The sequence below is a fragment of the Colletes gigas genome, unplaced genomic scaffold (assembly GCF_013123115.1).
Source record: "Colletes gigas isolate AHSC1104 unplaced genomic scaffold, ASM1312311v1 Colletes_gigas_Sc00002, whole genome shotgun sequence".
NCBI lineage: Eukaryota > Metazoa > Arthropoda > Insecta > Hymenoptera > Colletidae > Colletes > Colletes gigas.
This window is the reverse complement of record NW_025106631.1, coordinates 4,010,633-4,036,381: the sequence shown is the minus strand read 5'-3', so window position 1 is coordinate 4,036,381 and position 25,749 is coordinate 4,010,633. Positions and strand designations below refer to the sequence as shown.

The window sequence follows — 25,749 nt, the reverse complement described above, 5'->3', positions numbered from 1 at the left end:
AATAGCCTTTCAGAATTCTCGGACGAGAACATGATGGATCCGTATAACCTGGCGATCTGCTTCGGTCCAACGTTGGTTCCTGTGCCCGAGGATAAGGATCAGGTCCAGTACCAAAACCAAGTGAACGAACTGATCAAAAACATCATCACGTTCTGCGAGGAAATATTTCCGGAGGACATTGGAGGTACTCAGTACGAAAAATACATTAGTAGAGAACCGGACGACGTGTAAGTATACACTCCTTAGTCCTAACAGGCACTTTTGGCCCAATATTAATGACAGATTTCCGATTGAAAATTCGCTTTTCTATGCAGAGACGTGGGCGACTCGCCGACAGATCAGGTTCAGGAAGACATGGACTCCGAGGTGTATCCATCCGAGGACGGTGAGTAAGAAATATAGTGGGTAAAGAAAAGTATTCGCACACCCAGTTTTTTTTTGGATAAGTATAACAACGAACCATGAAAAAATAGTCGAATAAATTGTACGAACAATACAGTTTATTCGATTACTTTTTCGTTGTACATTGTGATAATTGTTACTACCAAAGCCATCGAACAATAGGTATGTTTCAGAATTATTTTTTTTTTTTTTTTAAATTGCAAAAAGACACTAGATGCGCGAATACTTTTTTTTTCATTGACTGTAAATTGAAATCGTAGTTCGGAAAGCAGAGCGCGATCTACGTTCGTTTTGTGTATTCCCAGAATCGGAAAACCTCGAAGCTACAGCGCAATTCGATTTCAATGCAAGGTCCGAAAGAGAGTTAAGCTTCAAAAAGGGGGATACCTTGACTCTGTACACGCAAGTCAGTAATGACTGGTGGCGAGGTGCCTTGGCTGGCAGAGAGGGGCTTATTCCCGATAAATATATTATGATCAAGATAAAGTAAGTGAGACTTAATCACAACACGCAATGGCAAATTTATTTTCTTGCGGGAATGCTTTCTGTTAAATAAATCCGTGACTAAACATTAACGGCCCGGACGGAGGAATACAAGGTTTTGCTTTTTAGATGCTGAAAACAGAACAACAGTGACTCTTATTAACGCATTGCTAATCGATTACATAATACGGCATTGTGGGCTTACAAACGTACACTCACGAGTATTAGAATATACGCTTGTTATGTTTGTACAAAACAAAACATTAATTAATTACAACATTCTGCCTTTAGTTTTTGATTTTAATTTAAATTGAATTTAAAGTTTATTCGTTCATAAATGACTACGCCCTTAGCTTGTGTACTAACTATCAACAGTTTTTGGAAAGGATTGAACAAGAAACTACTGAGTGAAGTATAGCTAAACATGGCTATACAGGGTATTCGGCCAGTCCTGGGAAAAATTTTAATGAGGGATTCTAGAGGCCAAAGTAAGACGAAAATCAAGAATACCAATTTGTTGATGGAGGCTTCGTTAAAAAGTTATTAACAATTAAATTGAAAAATTTCAAATCGTTCTGGAAAAATTATTTTCGGTTGGGGGGGGTCAATTATAATCATTTTTGGTGAATAGACATACCCTCGAAATCCTACCCAGTTTCGAGAAAAAAATTCCGGAAGGTGGGCAAATTTTTCGACGAAAAAAAAAATTTCAAATTGTTCCAGAAAAATTATTTTCGGTTGCGGCGGTCAATTACAATCATTTTTGGTGAATAGACATACCCTCGAAATCCGACCCAGTTTCGAGACAAAAATTCGAGAAGGTATGAAATTTTTCGACGGAAAAAAATAATTTCAAATCGTTCTAGAAAAATTATTTTCGGTTGCGGGGGTCAATTACAATCATTTTTTATGAGTAGACATATCCCCGAAATCCTGTGCATTTTCGAGAAAAAAATTCAGTACGGGCGGAACTTTAAATGTTAATAACTTTTGAACGAAGCCTTAGTCAAGAAATTGATATTCTTGATTTTCGTCTTATTTTGGTCCCTAGAATCTCCCATTAAAATTTATCCCAGGCTTGCCGGACACTCTGTATACGTGACATTAGTTTCCTCGATTAAGATTATTTGTTAATTTTAACTATTTTAAAAATTTTAATAGTTAAGATTGAGAATGTCCCGTTTCGATAATTACAATTTATTGCTCGATTCTTCTAAGTTGGAAGAAGAGAAGCCTTTTCATATTTCATCGTACGAACGTACATTTGTCGTTTGTTCAGGGACGAGGAACGCGAAAAGGAGCTCCTGAAATCGTCCAGCGAAGAATCCATGAGAAGAAGAACGTCCAGTTCCGCGGACAGTGTTCTCTCGAGCAACAATTCACCGCTGATGGGACCGTCCAGTAATCCGGGTACCTGGTCTTCCGGTACCACGTCCGACGTGACTACGAATATAATAGCAACAGACAATAGCAGCAACAGCGGCGTTATTCCAGCAACGGCGACTAGCGTACCTTGCATCTCGTCCACGCAACCGATCATCAGTCGAGAGGTATTGGAAACTACTGTTTAGCATACGAACAAGTATTCGAATTCTTTTTTTTTTTTTCTTCTCATAATTTTTGTCTGCTTTTTACATTCTCTGCGGCGCGCTCGGAAAATGTAAACACTAGGCATAAGTGCATGGCTGTTGTGCTGTAATTTGTTCTCCTCCAAAAATGCAATAGCAACCGTAAGTTCGGAATGCACAGCGCCATTTTTAAGGCGCGGACTCGTTCACTGCACATCGCACCTCGTAGAAAATCAGCATTGCTTCTCGTTCGCGTTACCGGAGTCTGATCGAAGACGTTTTTTCTTTTTTTTTTTTCTTTATTTATTCGAATCTCTATGAACAGTTTGGGTCGACCAACGAGCAATTACGTTCCAATTACGTTCGTTTGCAAATGGAAGATTTTATGAACACAATGTTATTTATTCTCCATTTTGTTTCAGACTACGCCATTATCTTTTTAAATATAAAACATACCATCAGGGCTTGCATTTAAGTGTAAACTTTTATAAATACAAATTATTTGGTAAAATTTTAATGTCTGAATTATTTCTTTTTCTGTTTTAACCTAACTTCTGTGTTAACGATTTAATTCTAGACTGGTAGGAACATTTATTTCTTAACGGATATTTTAAAGTAAAATATACTATTTTATACTATTTTTTAATTGTATAACTATGGGTGGGGGTGAACGCAATTATTTGTTGGTCAACCCAAAAACACAAGTCGACGGTTTTATCTCAAACAAAGCTAACTTTCTACACGACAAGCATCGTTTCAGATTTTTATATCGAATTTGTCCGTGTGGATATCGTTGGTTTTTAGAATCTGTGATTCCGTGGATCGGCGAGATCTTGTTCTTACCAAATAGCGAACCGGCGAGGCTGGAGACGAAATCTAAAGCTATGTTAAGTTTATTTTTACACGAGATCGTGGCGTCTCGAATTAGCTGTAATCATTTGTACGATAATATTTGTAAATAAAATAGAAATATACGTGTTTGTTGCTGCATGTGCCTTGGTCTCTTTGTCTTGTGTCGCCTGTGATCCTTCGTGCCTTGTGCCACATACAAGGCGTTTGTTTGAAACACTTTCAGTCCAAGTATCTCGAAAACAACACACTTTTTGGGCAAAACTATTAAACACAAAAGTTTCTCAGTTTCGAAAGGGAAAATATTTATTTTGTATTCATTTGTATGCTTTCAAAGTTATTCCAAGGGGTAACGTTGAATAATCTTGAAAGCGTTCAACGAATAAAAAATGCATAAGCCCCCTCCAGGTACATTTCCCCCACGAAGCTAAGAAACTTTTGTATTAAATATATTCGCCAAAATGTGCGCTGTCCTCCGGATACTTGGATTCAAAAGCTTTCGAACGAGCACCCTGTATATATATATTTTATTTTTGTTTCTTTTAGTATTGATTTACGACTTTCGATGTTAATAGTTGGGATGGTTGCTATTTTTCCAGATATACGTTTAGTCAGCCTTTAGTTGACGAGAAAAAAGTTTCACGTACATAGGTAGTGGGGCGAAACGGACTAAAAACTGTTCGATAAAACTGCTGCCAGTGTCGTGTGCGTCTGTCGTTTGTGTTTTTCATTTCATTGGAGGGGCCGCCTCTGTTTAACGGTTCAGTTGGTTTGTGAATCCTAGCGTTCTGTAAAACAATTTCAGTCTATAGACGAAACCGAAATGGAATGCTACTCGCAGGTGTCTACTTATCCAGCGGATATTCTTTTGGCTTAGGTGAGTAAAAATACATCTCACCCTCCCCGCCCACCCACCCAGCACCCACCAGTCAAATTAATATTAACTTTGTTTATTGTAGAGAGATTGGTGTGTCTCGTGGATGCAGCGGCCTGTTTTTTATGTATCCACGCGTTTGCCTGCTTGTATACAATCCTATTCATTGTCAGTTTTACGAGCAGTTTTTAATCCTACCTTGGCATGAACCGTCGATCTTGCGCGCATCTATTCATTCACTCCTTTTTTTTCTCATATTAACGCATGCAGGTATACAATTTCTTAATCACTTGTATACTTTCTAGCCTCTTAACACTTCGATGGCCGCATGTCTCCTGTCTCTTGACCAGAAATTCTTAGATTCAACATCTTATAAATACTCGGATATAGTGTTACCATTGACACGTTAGATATCGCGTGATCCGCCGGCGGATCGCGACTTTTACAGAGATCATTTCTCGACACTCCATCAACAGATATTTACAAAATTTAAGAGGGTCTTCTAGTGTGAAATGCGTTTTATTTGAATTTCTTTGGGGGAATTTTTTTACGAAGAAACTATTAACACCGTTTGCAGTCGAATTTACAAGGTTTATTTATATGTGTTTGAGTAACGTTCTGAAAATTTTGTTGGGCCAAAAAAACGAGCTAAAATTGATGGCACTTCGAAGTTAAAGTTTCAGTGTTTTAGCTTTTTTTCGTGTTTAGGGTATTAAAAAAAAGATGGTAACAGTCAATATTTTTTAATTGTTCTAGTTCGGGGGATAAAGGCATGTCCGCTGAAGATTCTTTCCAAATTTGACGTCAATCGACCAACTAGATCTTGAGATATCGTGTCGACCAGATTAAAAAATAAGGTTTCGAGAAAAACACGTTTAAGGGGGTATTCTAGTGTGAAATGCGTTCTCTTTACGTGCTATAACGAAAGAAAAATATCGATTTTTCATGTTTGATCTTTCTATTTTGGGGATTTAGAAAAATATAAGAAATACTACTAAGCATAAAGGAAAAATTAATTTTTTCAAATGTTCATGGTAGAAGACACCCCTTAAATATAGTTACTTATTATCAATGTACACACACCGGAAAATAATCCGAATTAAATCGAAGACATTGAAATTACCAATAATTTTCCAGGTTAAAAAAAATGTTTTATTAAATTTTATTAAATCACATAGCTCGTCAGAGTGTTCAATGTTAATGAAATTGCGTGAAAGGAAGTAATAAAGATGCACCAGTATGTAACATTTACTTATTATAAATGAATAAAACCTTCGAACTTTATCGACTATAAAAATACTTGAAAATTGTAAAATTTTCAAGACTAAGGTTTCGAAATAATTCTATTCTTTCGTCAATTTATAAATTCGAAATGTTCCAAATCCCATCGTTATTGATACTGCTAGATAACACATGCCAAGGAAGTAACGAAGAAGCATTGTCAATTTGGTTGGGAAATGTCATTATTTACTTTACAATAGTTTTTAGCGAAGAAAAAGGGATCACGCGATTAGGTGAAACGCTATAAATAACAACTTAACATTCTACACGTTGGGTGTTTTGGAAATTCACATTGCAGATAGTTCTGGTCATTTCCTGCTCTGCGACAATGTTCCAGGGCACTGCGTATAACAGCGCAGAAAATAATTTGCATTTCGTTGCAATAAACATGGTTGGTAACTTTAAACAATGTCGTTGATAGATCGCGGATGTTTATGCAAATATGATACGTCGGTACGTGCAAATTATATAAATGTAACTAGTATTTAATTCCATGTAGTTAGTTTACGTTAGTGCTCGTTTGATGCAAAATTTGTATCGTCTATTTTACTTAAGAATACCCTACTGTCTAAGTACAAATTATTCTGTATAAAATTAAATTTTCGTTTCAGGAATACCACGAGTTCATACGAAGATTGTTTATTTACTTTTGTTACCCACTGTACTTGCTGTTGGATCAGTGTAACACCCTGTAGATCAGGGTTTCTCAATCTAATTTTATCCCTTAATTTAAATTAAGAAAAACTACACGCGTGTACTTGGGGTTCGCTAGTGACGTTCACAAAATTTGGTGGCAAATGACACTAGTTGAGAAACCCTGCTCTAAGATACCTCCTCTAAAGATATGCACTTGCATAAACATTCGCGATCTGGTCGTCGGTTCTCCCAACTCCATTCGTGTCACAATTCTCCAAGAAAAACTCCCCTCCGGCTGGTCTTCAACCTTAAAACTGTTTCCAGGAGTGCGGGCCCCGCGTGGCGAAAGCCTCGACGCCCGAGATGGAGAAACGGAAGGACGCGATGGCCAGCAACAACGCCGAGAACGAGAAAACGTCCAACTTCGGCGACTCGTCGGCGCAGCAACAGCAGTGCAACGAGGATGCCGGCGAAGAAGCGGAACGCATCTCGCTGATGAGCTTGGAGGGCGGATCGAAGCGCGGTACCAGCAGGAAACAGCACTGGAAGTCGCAGAGCATGGGGGACACCATGCAACAGACGACCAACACACTGCAGACGAACAACTCGCTGAACCAGGGCGACGAGCTCCAGGAACAGCCGACCTTCTCGGCCAATCGCGAGCTGTGGCAGAGACGGGCGACCTCGCAGACCCAGCTGAACCCACCGGCGCCGCCGAATCACAAGCTTTTCCGTAGCTCGCAGGAGTTCCGCGAGATGCGCCAGAAGCACACGCCGGATCTCGTGATGGACCTGCCGCTGTCCGCTCAGGACGCTGGCAAGAAGTCCGCCTCGTCGAGCAGCCTGAGCAGCTCCGACGAGGAGACACCGATTCAGCCCACCCGGGCGGAAGCAGCTACCTCGCCTACCGGCGGACCGGAATCCCCCGACATGAGCACGGCCGCCGAGCGGTTCGCCAAACAGAATCAGTGCACGCTGAAAAAGAACACCAAGTCGAACCCCGAGGCGTCCAAGCTGAAGCGCATGGAAACGGAGAACGAGCCTGAACAGGAAGAGGAGATGGTCAGATCGGCCAGCTCCAATCAGATATCCGACTCGATACCCATAAGGTCGCCGCGTTCCACGCCCAAGATAGTCGCGAAATTCGCTGACATGCACCTGACGGGCGGCAGCCAGGTATCCTCGTTCAAGCCCCAGGTGAAGGTGAAGCCGACGATCCTGAAGAAACCGGTGATGCCCTTCCCGCATCCGCACATGAGCCCCGAACTCGCGAGGAAGATCGAGAAGCAGGCACAGAGTGCCGAGCAGACGAATTAATTATCGCTCCGGGTAGATCTAGAGAGAGAGAGAGAGAGCTTCGTTTGACGAGGGACGGTTTACTTTCGGCGGCCCATGCGTGTGTTAATTACTGTAGGGATGGAAGGGAATTCGCTGACACAGAGCGCCGAGTAGACGAATTAATCGTCGCTCCAGGTGGTCGAGAGAACTTCGTTTAGCGAGGGACGTTTACTTTCGACGATCCACGCGTGTTGGAACGAGATGAACGTAGAGATACACCGTCGAGAAACTCTGATCGAACAGGTACTCCGCCCGATTGCAGGGACTCGAAGCCGAATTTACTCTTTTTCGCTTTGGACGGTCATCGAGAAGCAAACGCAAAGCGCCGGGTAAACGAATCAACCCTTTGACTGCGAACACAGCGCCTATACTCGACTGTGTATCCTCTTTTAAGTAGAACGTAATAATTTTTATCGCGCTGTCCTGTGCAGTTTTTTTAATCTCTATGATAAAGTATCGAGTTTAAAGTTTACTGAATTATTTCGGTTCGTCTGTGTTCGTGAAGATCGGTTTTTACACGGCTACGTTGTCCATGGACTATATGTATACGTTCAACGCGCGAAAAAGTTCACCGCGGTCAGGGGGTTGTTTATTGCCCCTCCAGATGGTCGAGAGAGCTTCGTTCAGCAAGAGACATTTATTTTCAGCGATTTGTGCGTGTTCGAGCGATGGTGAACGTAGAGATTTACTACCGAGACACGCCCCCATCGACCAGGTACTCCGCCCAATTGCAAGGACTCGAAGCACGTTAGTTACTGTACCCGAAATAAAAGGAAAGCCGAGCAGGCAGCGTCGTGCCTCGATACAAGCAACGCGGCGTCACGCATTTAACGAGGCACGACGCCGCCTATGGGCCCGAGTTTATTTTTTCTACGACTATTTTCCATTTTCGCATAATTTTTTTACCAAATGATCCGCGAAACGATGTTTCTAGTCATCGAGCGACGATAGAGAAACGATGAGAGAAATGTGTGAGCGAGATAATACATCGAAGAATAATAACAGTTTCGAGTTTAAAATAAGTTGTTCGCCGAATGAGAGAGAGAGAGAATGATACGAATTTTGTACGTTGGACGATACGTGTAATTTATTGCAAAAGGATATATTTCTCCTCAACGTGTATCAGTATGATGATGTTTGCAACAGTCGTGTACGATGTTCCTTTAAAATGCACGCGAGTGAGTATGAATTAAAAAAAGAAACAAAAAAAAAGAGAAGCCTTTTTCCGGGAGTTCGTTTACTTAGGGGAATGAGTGAAACGATAATCGAGATGGCCGAATCCCGATTGTCGTTAGACATTTCATGTAACGCGCCCATGGGCGTTTTAATTATTAAGAACTATATGAAAATGATGTTCGATATATTCGATAATAATAAGTGTACAATAACGCACGTGTATTTAACGGTTCGACGTCGTCTGTTTTAGGTCTGTACCAATTATTCTGCTATGAAATTCAACGAAATAGGAAAAAGCGATGTATCGTGTCGACGTATTCATACCCTTTCCTACAATCAGTGGTGGAACTTCGATTCGCTTTGCGTTGCTTCCAATCTTGTTGCATTCTAATACACACGTTCGAAGCGATTCGAAATATCGTTCGATGTTAACGATCTCTTGATGATGCATAAAAGCTGTACTCGTAGAAAAAAATTGATCCAAGATTGATAGATAAAAATGATCCAAGTCGGTGAAGATTGAAAACTAAATAGTTGCTAAACGTTCGTTACAAAAATATATTAACGATCGCTACATATTTCGAGACTTTCTTTCATATCGAATCGTATGTTAACGAAATTGCGTAAGCGAATGCATCGCGTAAGTATGTAAGACATCGAGTATTTATTTATTAAATAAATAAAGCCCTCGAACCTTATCGATTATCGAAATTCTCAAGGGCTGTAAGATTCTCAATACTTCTAAAGCTTCGAATCAGATTCCAAGTAACCTCCCGCCATTTTATGGATTCGAAGCGACTCGAAGCGTTCCAAATCCCCCAATCGCTACCTATAACCAACTAAAACATTGTACTCGTTTATCGAATAATACGCATACAATAACCCGATACTAATGTGCAGGAATTCTGCAATTGTATTTCGAAAAGTAAAACGCTCGAAAAATATCACGGCCCAAAGTAACGAGTTCGGTTAGAGCAGTGTTTCCCAACGTGGGGCAATTTTTAATATTCCGAGTGCAAATGGAAAACTATATTGCATTCAGTTTCTTCTTTTATCTGTTCCAAGTACCTATTTGTATTAGACTTGTTCGGAACTTGGTTGGCTGTTGCGTTTAGAGGGAGGTATGAGAGGTTGGGAAACACTGGGATAGACAAAACTAACGTAATACTCTTTATGGTTACTGATCAAATATTAAAACGAATATTATCGTATTATACCCACCGCAATAAGAATATTAAAGCCAATGGATTGTCGCCTTTTCCATTTGTATCATATTTGTAGCAAGAGAGGGCAAATTTCATTCGCAAACAACGAATAAAGATTCTACATTCGTTCGTAGACTTTTCCATGCAGTTCCGTTCGCCTGGATTAGAAAACATTCGGTGATATATACTGATATACATGTACTGATTCATTAATTTAAGAACGAATTTAAAATTTTTATTCGTCATTCCCGTGAATAAAATTTACCCAAATCTAATTTGTTCGAGGAATACTCTAAACCTTGATTTTTACGATGCGTTCGTTTTTTTTTTTTATCAATTTCGCGAAAGTTGCGTTTTTACGATAGTTTTCCTATGCTTTATACTGAATTGTTATTTTCAAGAGGATTCGGTATAATTTCACGCGTAATTTAATCTCGTTGGATTTTTACGTTGATTTTTAATGTTTCGACTGACGCAGGAGCCTAATTTGACGATTCTCCGTTACGATTAACTGATATTCAATAAAGAAACTTGCAGGCTGTATTGAACGTTAATCCAACAACAATCCTGATCACTCCCAATGCAAATTTCTAGAAACTCGATGCCCACGGTAAGTAATTTTTTTTTTCCTCATCGAAGGTTTCCAAAACTTTAATCTTTGATTAAACGAACATTTTTTTGGAAGAAACGCAAAGTTACTATCCGCATAGAACAAAAAAAAAATTATCATCAATTTCTCGTTTGTTAATATCGTTCGAATTTGTTTCACAATCGGCCAAATCGATTTTCACTTTCTATGCCTATTTGAACAAAGAATTTAAACAAAAGATAACACCTCGCTAATTAGATTTGCGAACTAATACAAATAAAAAATAACAAAACGTTAAAAATGTGGATAACCGGGCGTAAAACTATCCAATCTTGGCAACTCTTTTAGAATACCAATTATACATTGCAATTCCCATGTGTACGTTATTATTAATGACGCGTGAAAGAAGAGTAGAGGAAATTAATTTTTTTAAACACGAATGATCAATTAGCTGTAATTAGTCGATGCAAATGTCGCTCGAGAAGCGATAAGAATCTAATTGCATACCACGCGCATGCTTGTTTGCCAACAATAAAGAATATTCGACAGTTTTCCCGCATCGTACGCCGCAATTGCATTTGCATACTTCAAATTTTATCGTTCCATTTCGACTCTTTCTACGCGTGACAGAAAATTTTTTGTACCGTGCACAATGGGGTTAACTTTTATTGACATTTGAGCAATTTCACCGTTTGCAGATCGGCAAATCAGACTAGTAAGGAAAATCTAGGTACAATGTTGATTATTATGCCTCCTGTATCGAAAGTAGAATATTGGCTGGCCAGTCGATCTAACAAACAAATCGCCTTGCATAATTTTGTGAATTCTGAAGCTTGTACCCTTTAAATATCTTCAATGCTAGCAACAGACTCTCAGACATGGAGGTCAATGAAATTGTAAAGGACATTTTCAGTCCAAATGTGTATTTAGAGACTGTCGATGAAAACTTGAAGAAAGATAGTTCGAAAGGACTCAGGTATTTATTAATTTTTCAATGTACGTGTCTTTCGATTCGTACACAATTTGATCACTTTCGTGTTTCAGAGTATCGGAGTATTTAACCTTGGTAAACAACTATATCGATGCCACCCTGTCGAAGAATGCTCCGACACAAAATGTCGAGGATACCAGAATTGGCAGAGTAGGGCCGAGTTTGGTCAGATTCGACAAATCTACGCTTGAAGGGCTGTGCATCATCTCCCCCGACAGACTCTCCATTAATTCTAAAAGCAACTTCAGTACGATGAGAGCGAATGTTGCCGTGTACAAGGGAAAATGGATCTACGAATTGCAACTTGGATCCAAAGGTGTTATGCAAGTTGGTTGGAGCACGGTCAAGTGTGAATTCAATCAGGAATCTGGAGTCGGTTTGTCTCTTTATTGGTATAATGTTTAAATACATATTTATCCTGTTCCAACCCATTACTGGACAGAAATAACACTTGTGATCTTCTATCTTATTTTATATTTCTGCTATATTAAATATATATATATATATAGATATTTCCTCCTTTCCAGGAGATACTGTTAATTCGTATGCTTATGATGGCAATCGTATCAGGAAATGGAACGTAACCACCCACAAATACGGGGAACCATGGCTGACGGGAGATATTATCGGATGTGCGATAGATATGGACGACGGAACCATTGATTTTTATAGAAATGGTAGAAATTTAGGAAGAGCCTTTGAAAATATATCGATGGGTGCTAGTTTCGCCTACTTTCCTACAGTCAGTCTTGTGTTAGCAGAAAATTTAACAGCAAATTTCGGTTCTACGCCGATGCGCTACCCTGTGAAAGGATACCAGGCGTTGCAAGCAGCTCCGGAGAAAGAAATAATTCAAGCTACGTTGTTATTTAAGTGGCTCTTGAGAATAGTGGAATTGATAAATATACAGCAGAACGTAAACGAACGGAGCATGTTGCAGGATGAGAATATAAGTATCCAAGCCTTCTTAATGTGTCTTTCAAGATCCGTTTTGAAACATATAGGACCCCTAGTGACCATACCATACATTACAAATCATATTTCAATCCCATTTATGCAACAACTTTCTGAAACGAAGGTAGATTCCTCGAAAGAGCATGCACGGTCGACCGAAGAATCGTCTCTGTTATTAACTTTCTTAGATTTATTGTGGGCGTTCCTCGATGATCACGAAATCAAGGCGTTTTTAGAGAGTACAGTACTTTATTTACTGTCTGCGTTCAGGCACGTCACTTTGTTGTTGGAATATCCCGACCAGTGCGAGAGTTTAGTTCTGTTGACAAAGATTTGCCAGCATCCGTTGACACGACAGTATTTATTGCAATATTTGCTTTTCGATCGGGTGAGATTTGCAGATTTCATGCATGTCAAGCCACTGAACGAGGAAGGCTTAGCCGACGTCGTCAGTGACGTATGGTGGGAAACGAATCCCGTGGATTCGGCCATTGAAAGTCACAAAACAAGCTACCTGGACGCATGCGAGAAAATAAAAGCTGCCATATCCGGTACGATACATTTTACAAACGCTCCCGTAGCTTACGTCCGTCTGCCTTTATTACCATGGAAAACATTTTGTAGAAGTAGAAATAGTGCAAGTGCGATTATTGCTAACGCTTCTCGACAATTCTGACGGCAATGATAAGAGGCCAACGTCGAGAACTATATTCTTAAGAAAATTCAAACGTTTCGTGCAAGAAAATCTTGAATTGAGCCGTGTAAGTACAGATATTTCAACTCTTTTTTAGTTCTTGTATCGTTATATTTTTGGCCGGTATTTCTACAGAATCTAATAAATATTTCAGCCTCCATTTCCCATCACGTTGTGTTGTTTCCACCGGCTTCTGGTTGCATTCAAAATATTGTGGAATACTGAAGTAGGGACGTCTCCAGTTTACGTGCCTTGCAGGTAAAAGTGGATATAAGGTTCTCTGTTCAGTATATTTCCAATACCGTGAATTCGTGACATTCGAAAAAGAGACAACGATTAATATCGCCTTTTGTATTTTTGTAAGCATTATTGGATCTCGTTTGATTTACGTAATAGAATATCCTTATAAATTTGAATGGGCAGGGCATTCTACGATGCGTCGATCGATTACTCTAGAACCGAGAGACTGGGAGGTGTCTTGTCTCACTTGAACAAAACGTTCAGAAGCGAACTGCTAGAGCAGTTGGGGCCCGATCACGAGGTGATCGTTGCGCTGGATCAGGCTCCAGATACGTCCAATGTCCATAACAGAGCGACCAGGCTGGTGGATTTGCCTATAATTATGCCAACGCTTGCGCGAGTCATCAACATCAGCCCGTCCGGCCAAACTAATTTTGTGATCTTCGAGAGACTGGGATACTTTCCGTCTTTAAGAGAAGACAGAAGCCCGATGCCCCTGGGCCCCGTGGACGCAACATTGTCTTTGCTCGAGCTACTCAACAGCATTATTCTATTTTATCACATAGTAGCGAAGAAGCACCTGGCGAACGTGGCGACTCTCAGGAACAGCATGTCGGAGTTCATTTCCGCCATGCAAGACGCGAAAGCCAAATTGGACCAAATAAAGAACAACAAAGACCCCGAGTCCCAATCGATTCAGCAAGAATTGCTGAGAACGATCAACGTGTTCAACGTTAAATTGATGGAACAAGCAAGGTACATGGCGTGGGTCCGTGCTGTTGTCTATTCGGAACAAAAACAATCGCAGCTGGCGTGGCTTCTGGGAGTGATAATGCTAACTTTGAAAAACTCCAGCAAGGAAGGGAACTTGTTCAGCTTCGTACCGGATTTTTTCTTGGAAGCGTTGACTGATCTGTGCGTCAGCTTACGGAATCAGATGCACCCGACTGTGCGCATTGAAAATATCCCGGATTATCGGGAAATGCTGTTGGACGTAGCGGAGTTTCTTTGCGAGCATTTCATGGACCCCCGTATAGTGAACGCAAATTCGAAAAGCACGTTACTTTTAACACTGGCCGGGTTTGTGTTCAATCCCCTCACTCTGGAAGCATTGGAAAACGTGCCGGAGAAAAGTAGAATAAAAGTTGTCACGAACCTGTTGAAATCGTACGAGAACAGAGCGTGGGCCGAGTCGAATTGGATTTTGGCCAGATTTTGGCAGGGTAACGGTTTTGCCTTTCGATACGAGAAGAGTCCTCATCTTTCCAAAAGAATTGGATCAAGATTACTGCAACAGGAATCAATTTCACAGCCCATAAGTATATAACTTTTATCCATTTGATAATATACTTTGAAACGTTCGATTGTCGATAAGGTTACTGATCTTTCATATTTGTTCCTGGTTCTTTAGAACCATGTCCATCCGTTGTATATCAAGTTCACGTAAAAGACGTGCTACTAAGGAACCCGCAAGCGTCTGCAAAGTTTTTAAATTCCTTGCTGAATCAGTTGAACTGGGCTTTCTCCGAGTTCATCGGAATGGTGCAAGAAATTCACAATGTCTCGTCCAGGCCGGAAAGAGTGTTCATCGAGTCCAGACAATTGAAAATTTGCGCCACGTGCTTCGATTTAACGATTTTCCTGTTAAGAGTTTTAGAGATGATCGTTACGATGGTTCCAAGTATTTTTAACGACTCGACGCAGTCATCCAGCGAAAATTTGTTGTCTAGACTATGCCAAGTACATATCTTCATATGTTACACGCTTCTACAGTTTCCTTGAAGTGTAATTGCCACAATGTTATTTTTACAGTTACTCTGCCAAGTGTTGAATAGAATGAGCTTGCAAACCAGTTGTTTCCAACATGTTGTGTTATTGGAAATACCAGAGTTGGAATCGGTGGACCACTTTCCAATATTGGCAGCAGTTACTGGTATCCTGTTGGCTTTGCTCAATGAAGACATGCCCACTTTTAAATGTAAGTATCTAATCTCTTCGATGGCGAAACAGTTCACGCGTTGATCGTGCCATAAATTAGAGATACGAAATAATTACAAACTTTGTCAGCGAAAGGTGTAACGGAAGTGTCAAAGGTGACTCAAACTCTGCTGATGGAACCCAGCTTTCAAATGAGCTCCCTTTATTTTATGTTGGGCGATTCGAAAGCAAAAAGTAAAAAAGAACAAGCCACGAAGCCGTTTTCGTTCGCGAACTGTAAGTACAAAAACGTTCGAATGCTTTCCGATCGTTAAATTAATATTTGATGCCCGCTTCAGATCCGGATGACGTAACGAAAGATGAAATAAAAATGGTAGAAGGTATGATCGAATATTTGGATGAATGTCGCGCCATTTTGCCCGATTCGAAAATTTTAAGCGACGACGACAACACGTGTACAATTTGTTACGCGTATCCCGTGGCGGTGATATTTAAACCCTGTCGCCATCAAACGTGTCGTACCTGCATCGATCGACACCTTTTAAACACCAGAAAATGCTTTTTCTGTAAGGCGACCATCGACGAGGTCGTAGATCTCACTGGTAACATATTGTACGATTTTATCAATGAAAGTTTAAATTCGGAACAATCCACGGAATCATTTTGATGCACCGATGAACACGTTTGACGCTAAATTTACGGAACATTGACTGCACATATTTATACGAATTCTGCAACTTCAAATATGGGATCGAAACCGTATCGAATTGACGGTTTTCGTAAATCTAGTGTTGGAAGATCTTAAATGCATCGATGGACAAACCCTGATGCGTATTTTGTTCTAAAGTAATTTATAATAGTAAATTTTTTGTAAAGATTACGATAGACTTTAGAGGGGAGTAATATATTGTATAAATAACTACGTAATGCTTTATTTATTTACTATTGCTCTCTATTCTAAGGTATACAAATGTAATAGAAAAAATAAACGATCACATCTCGGTTATAAAATACATTTTCAAAAATAATAACACAGCTGATATAGTAATAAACGTTATATACATCAGTCTTCTGATTTCCTTTGTGCTTAGTACTACGCTTAAAATTATGTAACATTAAGTCTTGTAACGCATTCGGCAAACAACAGAATATCAATAATTTCATTCTCTTTAACACTTTGATGGCCGTTGATCAAATGAAGTACAACACACTAACTACATAAACTTTCCCTCAGCTGTCTAAAACCAGTTACTAGTGGCAGTTTTCCCGACGATTTCCCGATGTTCAAATCTCTTATAGCTTCTACGAAAACAACACCAGAAACGAAAAAACCAAGCGCGATAATAATAATTGCAAAGATAATCAGGAGTCGATCTTTGTTCAGATGCAATTCCGAATCTTTCAGAAGAATATTTTTGAACAGACAAATGCCTGGGAAGATGAAAATAAAAGCTGCCGATAATACTCCTAATAAATTGATCACTGGTGAAATATCTGGCACTAATGTTGCAATCGCCAGAGACAATACGTACCAAAACAACGTAATAGAAACTCCAAATCTGTCGCTAACATTAAACCTTGTTCTAACAAGACTCATAAGAGCATCGCGGCCGCAGTATAAAACGATCGGATACGTGGTGAAATTCTTAATTGCTATAAATACGATCGCTATAGTGAGAATTGTACTTTTATCCGTGTAACCTTGAAGTATATCACTAGGCACCTTTCCAGCACCGAATGTCGCGTATCCGCAGACACCAGCCACCGTGTATACAGCGAAACAAATAATCATACTAATTACAGCACATATCGTAAACTTTCCAGGGCTTCGATCTTTCATGCAAGCGTACATTGGTATTGCTGTCATATGACTCTAGAAATGAGATTTAAAAGTATAGTTAATATTCATAAATATCATTTTTCATACATCGAGCGTACAGTTAGTCATGAAAATCATTGTACACCTCTTCTGAACAGGTCATTTTAACCAGAGCCTGAACAAAAGGTTTAGAAGGTTAATATCGTCAAAACTATACCTGATACGCGAAACATATTATTGGAATTATTTGAAGCGCTTGATATCCATTGTCAGGCCATATTTTCACCGAATTATTAAGAGATTCGGGTTTTGTATAGGTTTTATAAGCAATCAACCACGTTACATATAGAACAGTTATACATCCAACGTAGCTAGCATAACTCAAAACATCCAATTTCTTAAAAAAACATAACGGTAAGATGAATATGGTGCAAGTTACCGCCGTGACAAATGGTCTGGATAAATACCTGAAATATTTAAGTTGTAAATAAATAAACGTAACGAAGCATTTCTGAAAACATAATAAAATATCAATTACCAAGTGTAACAGTAATCGAGTCCATAATAGGTTGCTAAAACTCTATCAAATTGATCTCCGACGATTATTAAAAATGTCAAACAACATCCAAAACTATATACCACGATGAACAAAGCGCACAAGAAAAGCCACCTATGACCACAAAATTCTGCGAACGTATTTTGCATATTAGAAGTGTTTGTGATATCGCTGCAGTGTGCCAGAATGACTAGCGTAGCTGTAATGAAGATAAGTAACAGAAATTGGATGATAATCGACATGGCTATTCCTCCAGCTCTGTCGAACGCCTGTGGAAAATTTAAAATGCCTGCTCCTAACGTAGCATTCACAATTAAAACTATTGTACTCAATATACTGGTTCCTGCAAGTATTATGGTCTTTTAAAACAAGTTCAACGCAATTTTAAACGCATAATTATAGTTCTTTATAATATAAGACATATTATAACGGAGAAATTAAAAACAATTACAAGAACAATGAATACAACATACCTGATCGAACACATCGGTGATTACGAATAGACGAACTGTTTCGGGCAGTACATAATATCATATCATTTTGAATAAGTCGATCGGTTTCCCCGACCAATCTGTTGAATATGTTGAGACTCATGTTTCACGAAATTACAGATGCATCGAGCGGTTATTTCTAACTAACAATCTGCCTTGCTTCTATCTTTGATAATGCTTTCCTTTCAGTGAAAGGGAAACGTTTATCGATAACGTACCCACGACCTAACAGTTGGCCAAAGGTCAATTTAGAAAGAACAAATGCTCTGTTTATTGTTTTCACCACCGCGTCAATTCGTATTTATAAAGAATCGTTTAACAAAAAAATCACATTTCAAGAGCGGAAAATAACTTTTTCATATCGTACATCGTTCGAAGTAAATTTATTCTACGGTTTATATAACAATGGTGCATTTTACGCGGAAACATTTTGAAAATAATTAATTTTGTAATTTAAAAGAATTACTTGTTAACCGAACGGCCCCGGAGGCAGTGATGCCAGATTGGGCACCGGGTGCACTACTCACACTATGCCAGATCACGCGTATGTGAGCTCGTGGAGTTTCGGAGAGTCGACAAAGGCAAACTGACACATGCACCCTTTCTCGATTCTCCGCCAGCAGTGGTCAGTAGGGGTCAGTAGGGGTCAGCAGTGGTCAGCAGTGGTCAGCAGTGGTCAGTAGTGGTCAGCAGGGGTCAGCAGGGGTCAGCAATGGCAAGGAGTGACAAGCAGAGACCAGCAGGGGCAAGCAGTGACAAGTTGTAATCGTTATACGTTGTCGGAAGCATCAGGGGTGGTCAGCAGTGGTCAGCGGAGGTTGGCAGAAGTCAGTCGTAATTGTTATACGTCGTCAGAAATATAAGCGGAGGTCAGGAGAGGCTGGCAGTAACCAGTAGTAATCGTTATGCGTTGTCGGAAGTATCAGCAGTGGTCAGCAGTGGTCAGCCGGAGTCAGTCGAGACTCGGAATCGTATGCCGTCGACGTGAGGTCGAATTTCAGTTGTCCAAGAGCGAGAAAGCAAATGTGAGCCTTCTCTCTCGACTCCCACGAGGCGGTCCGAAATTACTTCGGGCAGCTTCGGAGAATCGAGAAAGAGGGCATGCGTCAGTTTGCCTTTGTCGACTCCCCGAAACTCCACGAGCGCACGTACGCGTGATTTGGCATGTGTTAGTAGGGCACCTCTGCCCGGAGGTAGCTTACTGGACTTTATGAGAATCAGCTGTTCTTCATAACAGTCTTGTAACGAGTGTAGAAAGCGCGAATTTTTTATAAATGTTCAAAACATTATTGGACTGAGAAAAGTGAGCGTGGGGGCAGAGAAAGATGCATGTTAAATTCTCTTTCTCGCAACATTGAGAATCACACACGCTTGCGCGCGTGTGTTTCTGTGCATACAAGTATTATACATGTATTACGTAATTATGACATAAATATCCTTTGCTAAATTGCTTCGAGATTGTAAAAATTATAAATAATTTCAATCTTCTGTGTATTAAAAAAATGTTATTATTCACACATATTTTGAAACCTAATTTGTACTATGAAATAAATAAAAATAAAATCATACACACAACAACAATAATAATAATATATTAAATAAAACACGAAACTATGGCATATAATTTATACTTATATGTATACACATTATACACGTATGTATATAGTCACATAAGTTGTAAAATATTACATGGCATAGTTTCTTTTATTTGGTATTTGTATAACAGGAGTTTAACTTATAGGTATATGCAAAATTTACAAAACTTTGTACATCTTAAACATATAATTGTATGTATAAGAAGCAGTTCTCTAAAGAATTAAAGAATGTCTAAGAATCAGGAACACTGGTGTATATCCGTAACCCGTGCATGTCTTTGATCTCTTCTTTTAGAGCCTATGAAAGCATAATTATAATAAAGAAATGCAGTAAAATATGAATCTTTCATAATTTATTGTTTCTCACTTCATTAATCATTCGATGTTGTTTTATAGTATTCAATCCCTTGAATTCAGGAGCGATCACATTTATTTCAAACATCGCACCGCATCCTCCTATAAGAATAATTAAGTAGTTCTAAATTTTTACTATGAAATGCGGGCAATATGCTCGGAAGAAGAGAATTATTTATTATTTTTATTGTTACGAATGAATTAAACACAATATTATTCCTGTTGGTGGCAACTACTTTGTATTACCGTATAACCTATGCATCTAAAGAAAAGAATCGGTTCCAAGAAATGTGGCTAAATGCAAAGCTTGTTATTTTACCTGACACATCGCTTACTTCGATAAGTTTAGCTTGAGGAAATTTATTCTTTAAAATTGCTACCATTTTTTGCTCAGCTTGTTTACCAGCCAATGCTCTATTAGGGCCATTCCATACTCTGGATAGGAGCTGTAAAACTTTTATTTTATTCATCTTTCGCATTCTCGGTGAGTTTGATTCATTTCTTTGCTTTAAGTGGTTTGCGGTAAATGAAAAAATGTTGCTAATTTCATCAAATTTACAGAATGAATGTTCAACGAATCGGCTTCACCATATCAACAGGGAAAATCATAAACTTTCCCCGGTCATTAAGAAAATTGCACGATAGTAAACGTACATTTACGTGAAAACGTGTTTCGTACCTACCGATATATGACGGAAATTTGACATAAATACACGACCGAACATAGTTATTGCAATAGGTTGTGTTAAATCGAACTTCGTCTGTTTCAATTCTTCGAATTTTTCGCTTTAGAATATTGCTTAACACGATCACATGCGAATAAAATCACACAACACACGTTCCTGTAGCGATCAGCTGATTTCTAACGAGTGTAACAGCTATGACGATTGGGGCGACATCAAGTATCCGTGTTTTAAAATAACGCGATAAAGAAGATACAGTTTTGTACAAAGTCTCTATAAGATATAGAGAGACGCGCATAGGAAATTGTTACTTAATAACATTATTTTTTTACCTGAAGCGTACGTAATTCTTTTGAATCACCATCAAACTTTTCCTAAAATATGAAATCCCACACGAGGACTGCGCCAACGTCATCTGTTAAGAAAAAGAGAAAGAAAACTACGAACTTGGAAGATAAAAATGCGCAAAAACGTATTGTTTGTTAATTGGGAGAAAAAACATAGCTTAAATTGTTAAAGATCGAACTATACAAACGTATAATATATTTTAATTTTTGAATCGAACTATTAGAAACAATATGAATTATTAATAGTGTAAAAATTGAATGCACTTTTTTTTAATTTTCGAAAATAGGCGAAGAAAGATATAAAAAAATAGAGATTCATCTCTGTTAATTCAAACGAGGGCTTGAAAACTGTTATAAAAAACTTAAATTTCGAACTATATTTTATTATATATATAATTTATATGTATATGTAGATCTTAAAAAATAACGGATATGAAACCTATATGAGAGCCAATGTAAGAACTTTAACTTAAACCAATATAAACAATTATTTTTAGAACCTTTTCAAGCTCTGGATACAATTAACATAACCTTTTCTGCAATTTTCTAGTTTCTAATCAATTGAAGGTTTTCGAAACGCCCCGCACAACAGATTACGTTGCTTTACGCATTAGTGTAATGAATGATTCGTTAGTTGCGGATAAATGTGCGCGTAAACATATACATTGCAACTGGCGATCGAGATGAACGTGTGTGCGCACGCATGATAAACTTGGCAAAGGATGACGTAGTTAACACGACTCGAGTGTAACCTTGATCCGTACATTGCAAATTCTCTCTCTCTCTCTCTCTCTTTCTCTCTTCACCCTGCAACCCCTGATCCTGGTAAGTATGTATTTCGTCCAAGCCTCAAGTATTTTAGATTAAGAACGGAACTCGCGTTCGGCAAATTGTCGCACACAATAAATAGTTCTCTAAACTAATGTTAATCAAAAGTCTTGCAATGCTTGACAAATACGATGGTAGAAATTGTTTCCTCTGACGGTTCGACACAGCTTACCGACGAGGGGACAGGACACGTAGAACAAGGAAATGACATAGGTATTATCGATTCGCTAGACCTCACGAGTTAACGGTTTGTTTACACGAGCGTGGGGGAAAGTGCGCATGCGCCGCAGAACCAAAACAATAATAAGAGAGTAGAAGGTTCGTGGCTGGCGGACGAGCGGTCGGTTGCTTTGGGCGTACGAGAACGCTGGTCGTATCTTAAATTCTCTGTGTATGTATATACATATATAAGCCAGCGGAAGAAACATTAAACCTTTGCCTTTACGAAACCATTTGCTCGACGATCGCTCGAAACTATAGTACACGTATTCTCCGATTCTCCACGTAACAAGCTAGTCGGAGGCAGACTTGGGTCAAAACGTTTGTTGTTGTGCAACGTGTCTTTAAGTTGAATACAATGTGATTAAGAAACGACGTTGCGGTGTTATCGTGACCGAAACAAGAAGAACCAAGTGGGTAAAAGTGTACAGCGAAGCGAATTGCTGTTTCAAACACGCTCGAATATGTGCTAGTGTTGTTCGTTCGATTCCAGAAAGCGGAGCATAAGCAAAACTTGATGATCGTTCGACGTTCGAGAAAAGGAGAGGCCCAAGAGAAGGGGAAGGATACATCGTGCGTATTTACCCAGTGAATCACGCGTTCTATGCGATTACGAGACCACGGCTGGTAGTATAGGCCATCTATGTTTATACGAACGTTCCTAAATACGTTCGTAAACATTGACTGAATGTCGAGTCAGAGGAACCGTGTACGCCGGTCGAGCAGTTTAGTTACCTGTGTCGATTTACGTACGCGAGAAACGAACGTGTAGCTCCATAGAAAAGAGGCGCAACAACAACGTTCCGTATGTAACTAGAAAAAAAGAGAGGTAGAAAGGGAAAGAAAGAGAGAGGGCAATAACACGTTGGCCGAGAGAGCGCAGACTTTATTACGAACGCCTGGCTTTTGCTCGGTATCGCCAGACGTGGAGGTGTAAACACGTTCGTGCCACTGCCCTTTTGTTCTCGTAGCCGGCAAACGGGGGAAAGTACGACATGCCAAGCGCCGAGGAAACCACATACTTGATCGAAGTGATGCCAGACACGACGCAGGATTTCCTTTCTCGCGACGTGGATCTCCTCGTCTCACAGATCAAAGAGAATCTTCGATTATCCAGCCTCAAGGCTAAATCGAGCATCGGTCACAAAAACCGACCCTCGCCCTATCAGATACCGTCGAGGTCGTGGGCAGATCCGAGTAGCTGCGAGGTTTGCGGCACGAGGAACACCGGTGCCCACGATCATCGCCATCATATAAGCCATCACCACAAAAGACCCAACACCAGGGAGGACGATCCTTACGCGCTCTTGCAGGAATTGTTAAGAAAAGGTGGTTTAATAAAAGAGGCCGTGAAGAGACTACAAGCGAATCTGGACGAGCTAGAAAATTCAGAAGAGGAGGATAACCAACAGCCGACCGTCTACCGAAGGAAACCGTACTTTTATGATTCCGAGGATGAACAATTGCAACCTGTGTACGAGCCGCTCGAACTGTGAAAATAAATCGTGTGTCGATTTCGTTCGTGTGGGATTTAAAAAAGAAAAAATTCTCGGTACGGATCAGGATTTGAAACTTTTCGTTCTCCTTTAACGGTCGTTTCTTTCGTAAGTGCGTGCAAAGTGTCGTTAGACGAAAGAAAGTACTACGAGGTAAACATAATTAGCCAAGAACTCGCCTTACATGGCCGTGTTTGTAAATATGATGGTATGTTGTTATTCGAAGCATCTCGCAAGCGACTTCGGCCGACTTCGGCAAAGATCGCCGACGTATCGACGATCCACGAGGCTTACGTGGAAGACTTATGGCCGCCTCGACTCGAGTTCCCGGGCTCGATTTACGTGACAACGTTTCATCGTTTCGTCCCTCTTTAAATAGAAAGAGTTCCTTGAGTGCTGCTCGTGTCTAGGGTAACAGAAGAATTCCTAACAATCAGTGACGAAATTTAAACGAAAAATCATCTTGTGTAGTTGTTCGGTCGTCTTGTTTTTTTCTATTTATGTCGAACCGTTCTATCATATTTTCGATCTTTAAACACGCACGGTAGCTATTTAAATGAATGAAAGCTTAGTAAACAATAACACGGTAATCTGTCTAAACCCGTACATCCATGCAAACTCGTCTGTTACCTCTGTTATACAAATTATAGATTTCGTAGTAACGTCAAGTACGGGAAACGAATACGCGTATTAACGGGAAAAGTATCCTATAGGGTATTAGTTGAAAATTTTATTCGAGTTGTTCGGATTGTCCGGTTATTGCTAGAGAAATATACAGAGTAAAATCGTCTGAGAATCAATCAACGAAATAGAACACGTTTGCGCGCAGAAGCGTCGCGACTCGAAGGGTAGTGATCTCATTTATTTGTTGGCAAACAGCGATATTCCGTTGGTTCGGTTATTATATTCGATTATTGTCTACGATCTTATGCTGGCGATTTGACCGTTCAAAGTATTTAGCAAATATTATTTAAGAGACGAAACAAATAACGCGGGCGGACGAACATGTTATTACGACGACCGGTAAGCTTTACGTTCGCTCTGCATATTTAATACATAGTTATTTATCACTAACGATTGTTAGCGACGTAACAAATGCTGTACGCGCGTGTAAATTTATTGTATATACAGTGTATGCGCATGCGTGCCGGTTTAGCGGTATAGTATGATTCATTTACGATATCGGAACCGGGGACCCGGCGCAGTAATCGATTTTTAAGTGGCACTGCGTGTGTTCTATGCTTGTACACATACACGTACATACACACAACATACATACACACGCGTTATCGAGTTCCGCAAGCAAGATAAACTAGTAATTAATGCGTCACACGAATCCTGCAAACGCATTGGTTTAAATCTCCGTTCCGGTGAACATATGATTGTACGTATGAATGAAACAGTGCATTTTTCTTTAATGCTGTGTGATCGCGCCTGCGCACGATGATTATCTAGAGGCAATGAGAGAATTTGTCTTTGAATTTACCGTTATAGTGTAAATTAAGAAAACTATACCTCGTTGTGATGGTCGGATTTATTATCCGACGAACCTTAATTATGAATAAAGAGATTAAAAACTCTATTCTGGCCCCTTTTTTGTACCTTCTTTTTATACCTTCAATATCGATACGTTAACATTTTTATTATAATAAATCAAGGTTTAAATAAATAGTTGCTAAGATATTTAAAAATAAAATTAATGTGGACGTACGTGTAGACGAGTGAAAAAAGATTTTATCGTAAAACATGCAGTTGGACCTTGAGTCACATAGATTTGATAGAATTAAAGAGAAGAATCACGACAGATAACCCCACTATTACATGATGGACGTGCTTAAATCGCTTACGTCATCGCTTGGAAATAGATAATTGAAGTTTCTATATGTAAATAAAATACGTGACTATAAATAGCTACAATTAAAATTGTTTTTGTTATTTATATTTGTAAGTATTGGCACGTGTGTATTATAAATTATACCTACAACAATTTCGAGGATGAATAATACTTTTTCCAGCTGGTCTTTATCGGTATATCGATTATAATTAGCGATAAGAATGATTTATGTGTAAATTCACGATTAAACGTCTAATACTAGAAAACCAACATTGTCTGTGAATTGATACTTTTTTAAGTACGTACAGT

The 25,749-nt window shown here is 39.4% G+C and overlaps 5 protein-coding genes across 12 annotated transcripts in view; 3 read left to right on the top strand and 2 right to left on the bottom strand.

Moving 5' to 3' along the window:
• Window positions 1–10,345, top strand: part of LOC122398400 (SLIT-ROBO Rho GTPase-activating protein 1-like) — a 40,238-nt gene extending 29,893 nt beyond the window's left edge. For all 8 annotated transcript variants that reach the window (XM_043398210.1, XM_043398245.1, XM_043398255.1 and 5 more), the window contains 5 exons: window positions 6–227; window positions 315–385; window positions 708–888; window positions 2,165–2,435; window positions 6,418–10,345. In XM_043398210.1, coding sequence (XP_043254145.1) covers window positions 6–227; window positions 315–385; window positions 708–888; window positions 2,165–2,435; window positions 6,418–7,410 — 1,738 coding nt within the window. In that variant the 3' untranslated portion in view covers window positions 7,411–10,345. The remainder of the gene's footprint in view (window positions 1–5; window positions 228–314; window positions 386–707; window positions 889–2,164; window positions 2,436–6,417) is intronic.
• A 605-nt stretch (window positions 10,346–10,950) lies between these two features.
• Window positions 10,951–16,113, top strand: LOC122404437 (E3 ubiquitin-protein ligase RNF123-like). Its single transcript, XM_043408397.1, has 10 exons — window positions 10,951–11,377; window positions 11,446–11,768; window positions 11,920–12,897; window positions 12,971–13,107; window positions 13,195–13,298; window positions 13,464–14,599; window positions 14,692–15,020; window positions 15,093–15,258; window positions 15,348–15,494; window positions 15,557–16,113. Exons 1-10 carry the CDS (start codon window positions 11,280–11,282, stop codon window positions 15,883–15,885), a joined length of 3,747 nt encoding a protein of 1,248 aa, XP_043264332.1. The 5' UTR covers window positions 10,951–11,279; the 3' UTR covers window positions 15,886–16,113.
• A 245-nt stretch (window positions 16,114–16,358) lies between these two features.
• Window positions 16,359–18,542, bottom strand: LOC122404438 (putative sodium-coupled neutral amino acid transporter 7). Its single transcript, XM_043408398.1, has 4 exons — window positions 18,067–18,542; window positions 17,576–17,936; window positions 17,255–17,504; window positions 16,359–17,091 (listed from the first exon to the last, which is right to left on the bottom strand). Exons 1-4 carry the CDS (start codon window positions 18,185–18,187, stop codon window positions 16,429–16,431), a joined length of 1,395 nt encoding a protein of 464 aa, XP_043264333.1. The 5' UTR covers window positions 18,188–18,542; the 3' UTR covers window positions 16,359–16,428.
• Window positions 18,543–19,781: 1,239 nt separating this feature from the next.
• LOC122400905 (bolA-like protein 3) lies at window positions 19,782–21,032 on the bottom strand. The gene is made up of 4 exons (XM_043402645.1): window positions 20,717–21,032; window positions 20,353–20,479; window positions 20,047–20,135; window positions 19,782–19,977 (listed from the first exon to the last, which is right to left on the bottom strand). Exons 1-4 carry the CDS (start codon window positions 20,756–20,758, stop codon window positions 19,912–19,914), a joined length of 324 nt encoding a protein of 107 aa, XP_043258580.1. The 5' UTR covers window positions 20,759–21,032; the 3' UTR covers window positions 19,782–19,911.
• A 1,196-nt stretch (window positions 21,033–22,228) lies between these two features.
• Window positions 22,229–25,112, top strand: LOC122403066 (GSK-3-binding protein-like). Its single transcript, XM_043406359.1, has one exon. The coding sequence runs from the start codon at window positions 23,106–23,108 to the stop codon at window positions 23,604–23,606; it is 501 nt and encodes a 166-aa protein (XP_043262294.1). The 5' UTR covers window positions 22,229–23,105; the 3' UTR covers window positions 23,607–25,112.
• Window positions 25,113–25,749: the final 637 nt, after the last annotated feature.

Bases quoted from the DNA above. Each gene is read 5' to 3' on its own strand.
- LOC122404437 (XM_043408397.1), top strand. From the start codon at position 11,280: ATGGAGGTCAATGAAATTGTAAAGGACATTTTCAGTCCAAATGTGTAT. The intron at 13,299-13,463 runs GTAAAAGTGGAT...TTGAATGGGCAG, and splicing joins CCAGTTTACGTGCCTTGCAG to GGCATTCTACGATGCGTCGA. The intron at 14,600-14,691 runs GTATATAACTTT...CTGGTTCTTTAG, and splicing joins ATCAATTTCACAGCCCATAA to AACCATGTCCATCCGTTGTA.
- LOC122404438 (XM_043408398.1), bottom strand. From the start codon at position 18,187: ATGAGTCTCAACATATTCAACAGATTGGTCGGGGAAACCGATCGACTT. The intron at 17,937-18,066 runs GTATGTTGTATT...TAATACTTGCAG, and splicing joins TCACCGATGTGTTCGATCAG to GAACCAGTATATTGAGTACA. The intron at 17,092-17,254 runs GTATAGTTTTGA...TCTCATTTCTAG, and splicing joins TAATATGTTTCGCGTATCAG to AGTCATATGACAGCAATACC.
- LOC122400905 (XM_043402645.1), bottom strand. From the start codon at position 20,758: ATGTTCGGTCGTGTATTTATGTCAAATTTCCGTCATATATCG. The intron at 20,480-20,716 runs GTAGGTACGAAA...AAAGTTTTACAG, and splicing joins CAAATTTCCGTCATATATCG to CTCCTATCCAGAGTATGGAA. The intron at 19,978-20,046 runs GTGAGAAACAAT...ATGCTTTCATAG, and splicing joins AACATCGAATGATTAATGAA to GCTCTAAAAGAAGAGATCAA.
- LOC122403066 (XM_043406359.1), top strand. From the start codon at position 23,106: ATGCCAAGCGCCGAGGAAACCACATACTTGATCGAAGTGATGCCAGAC.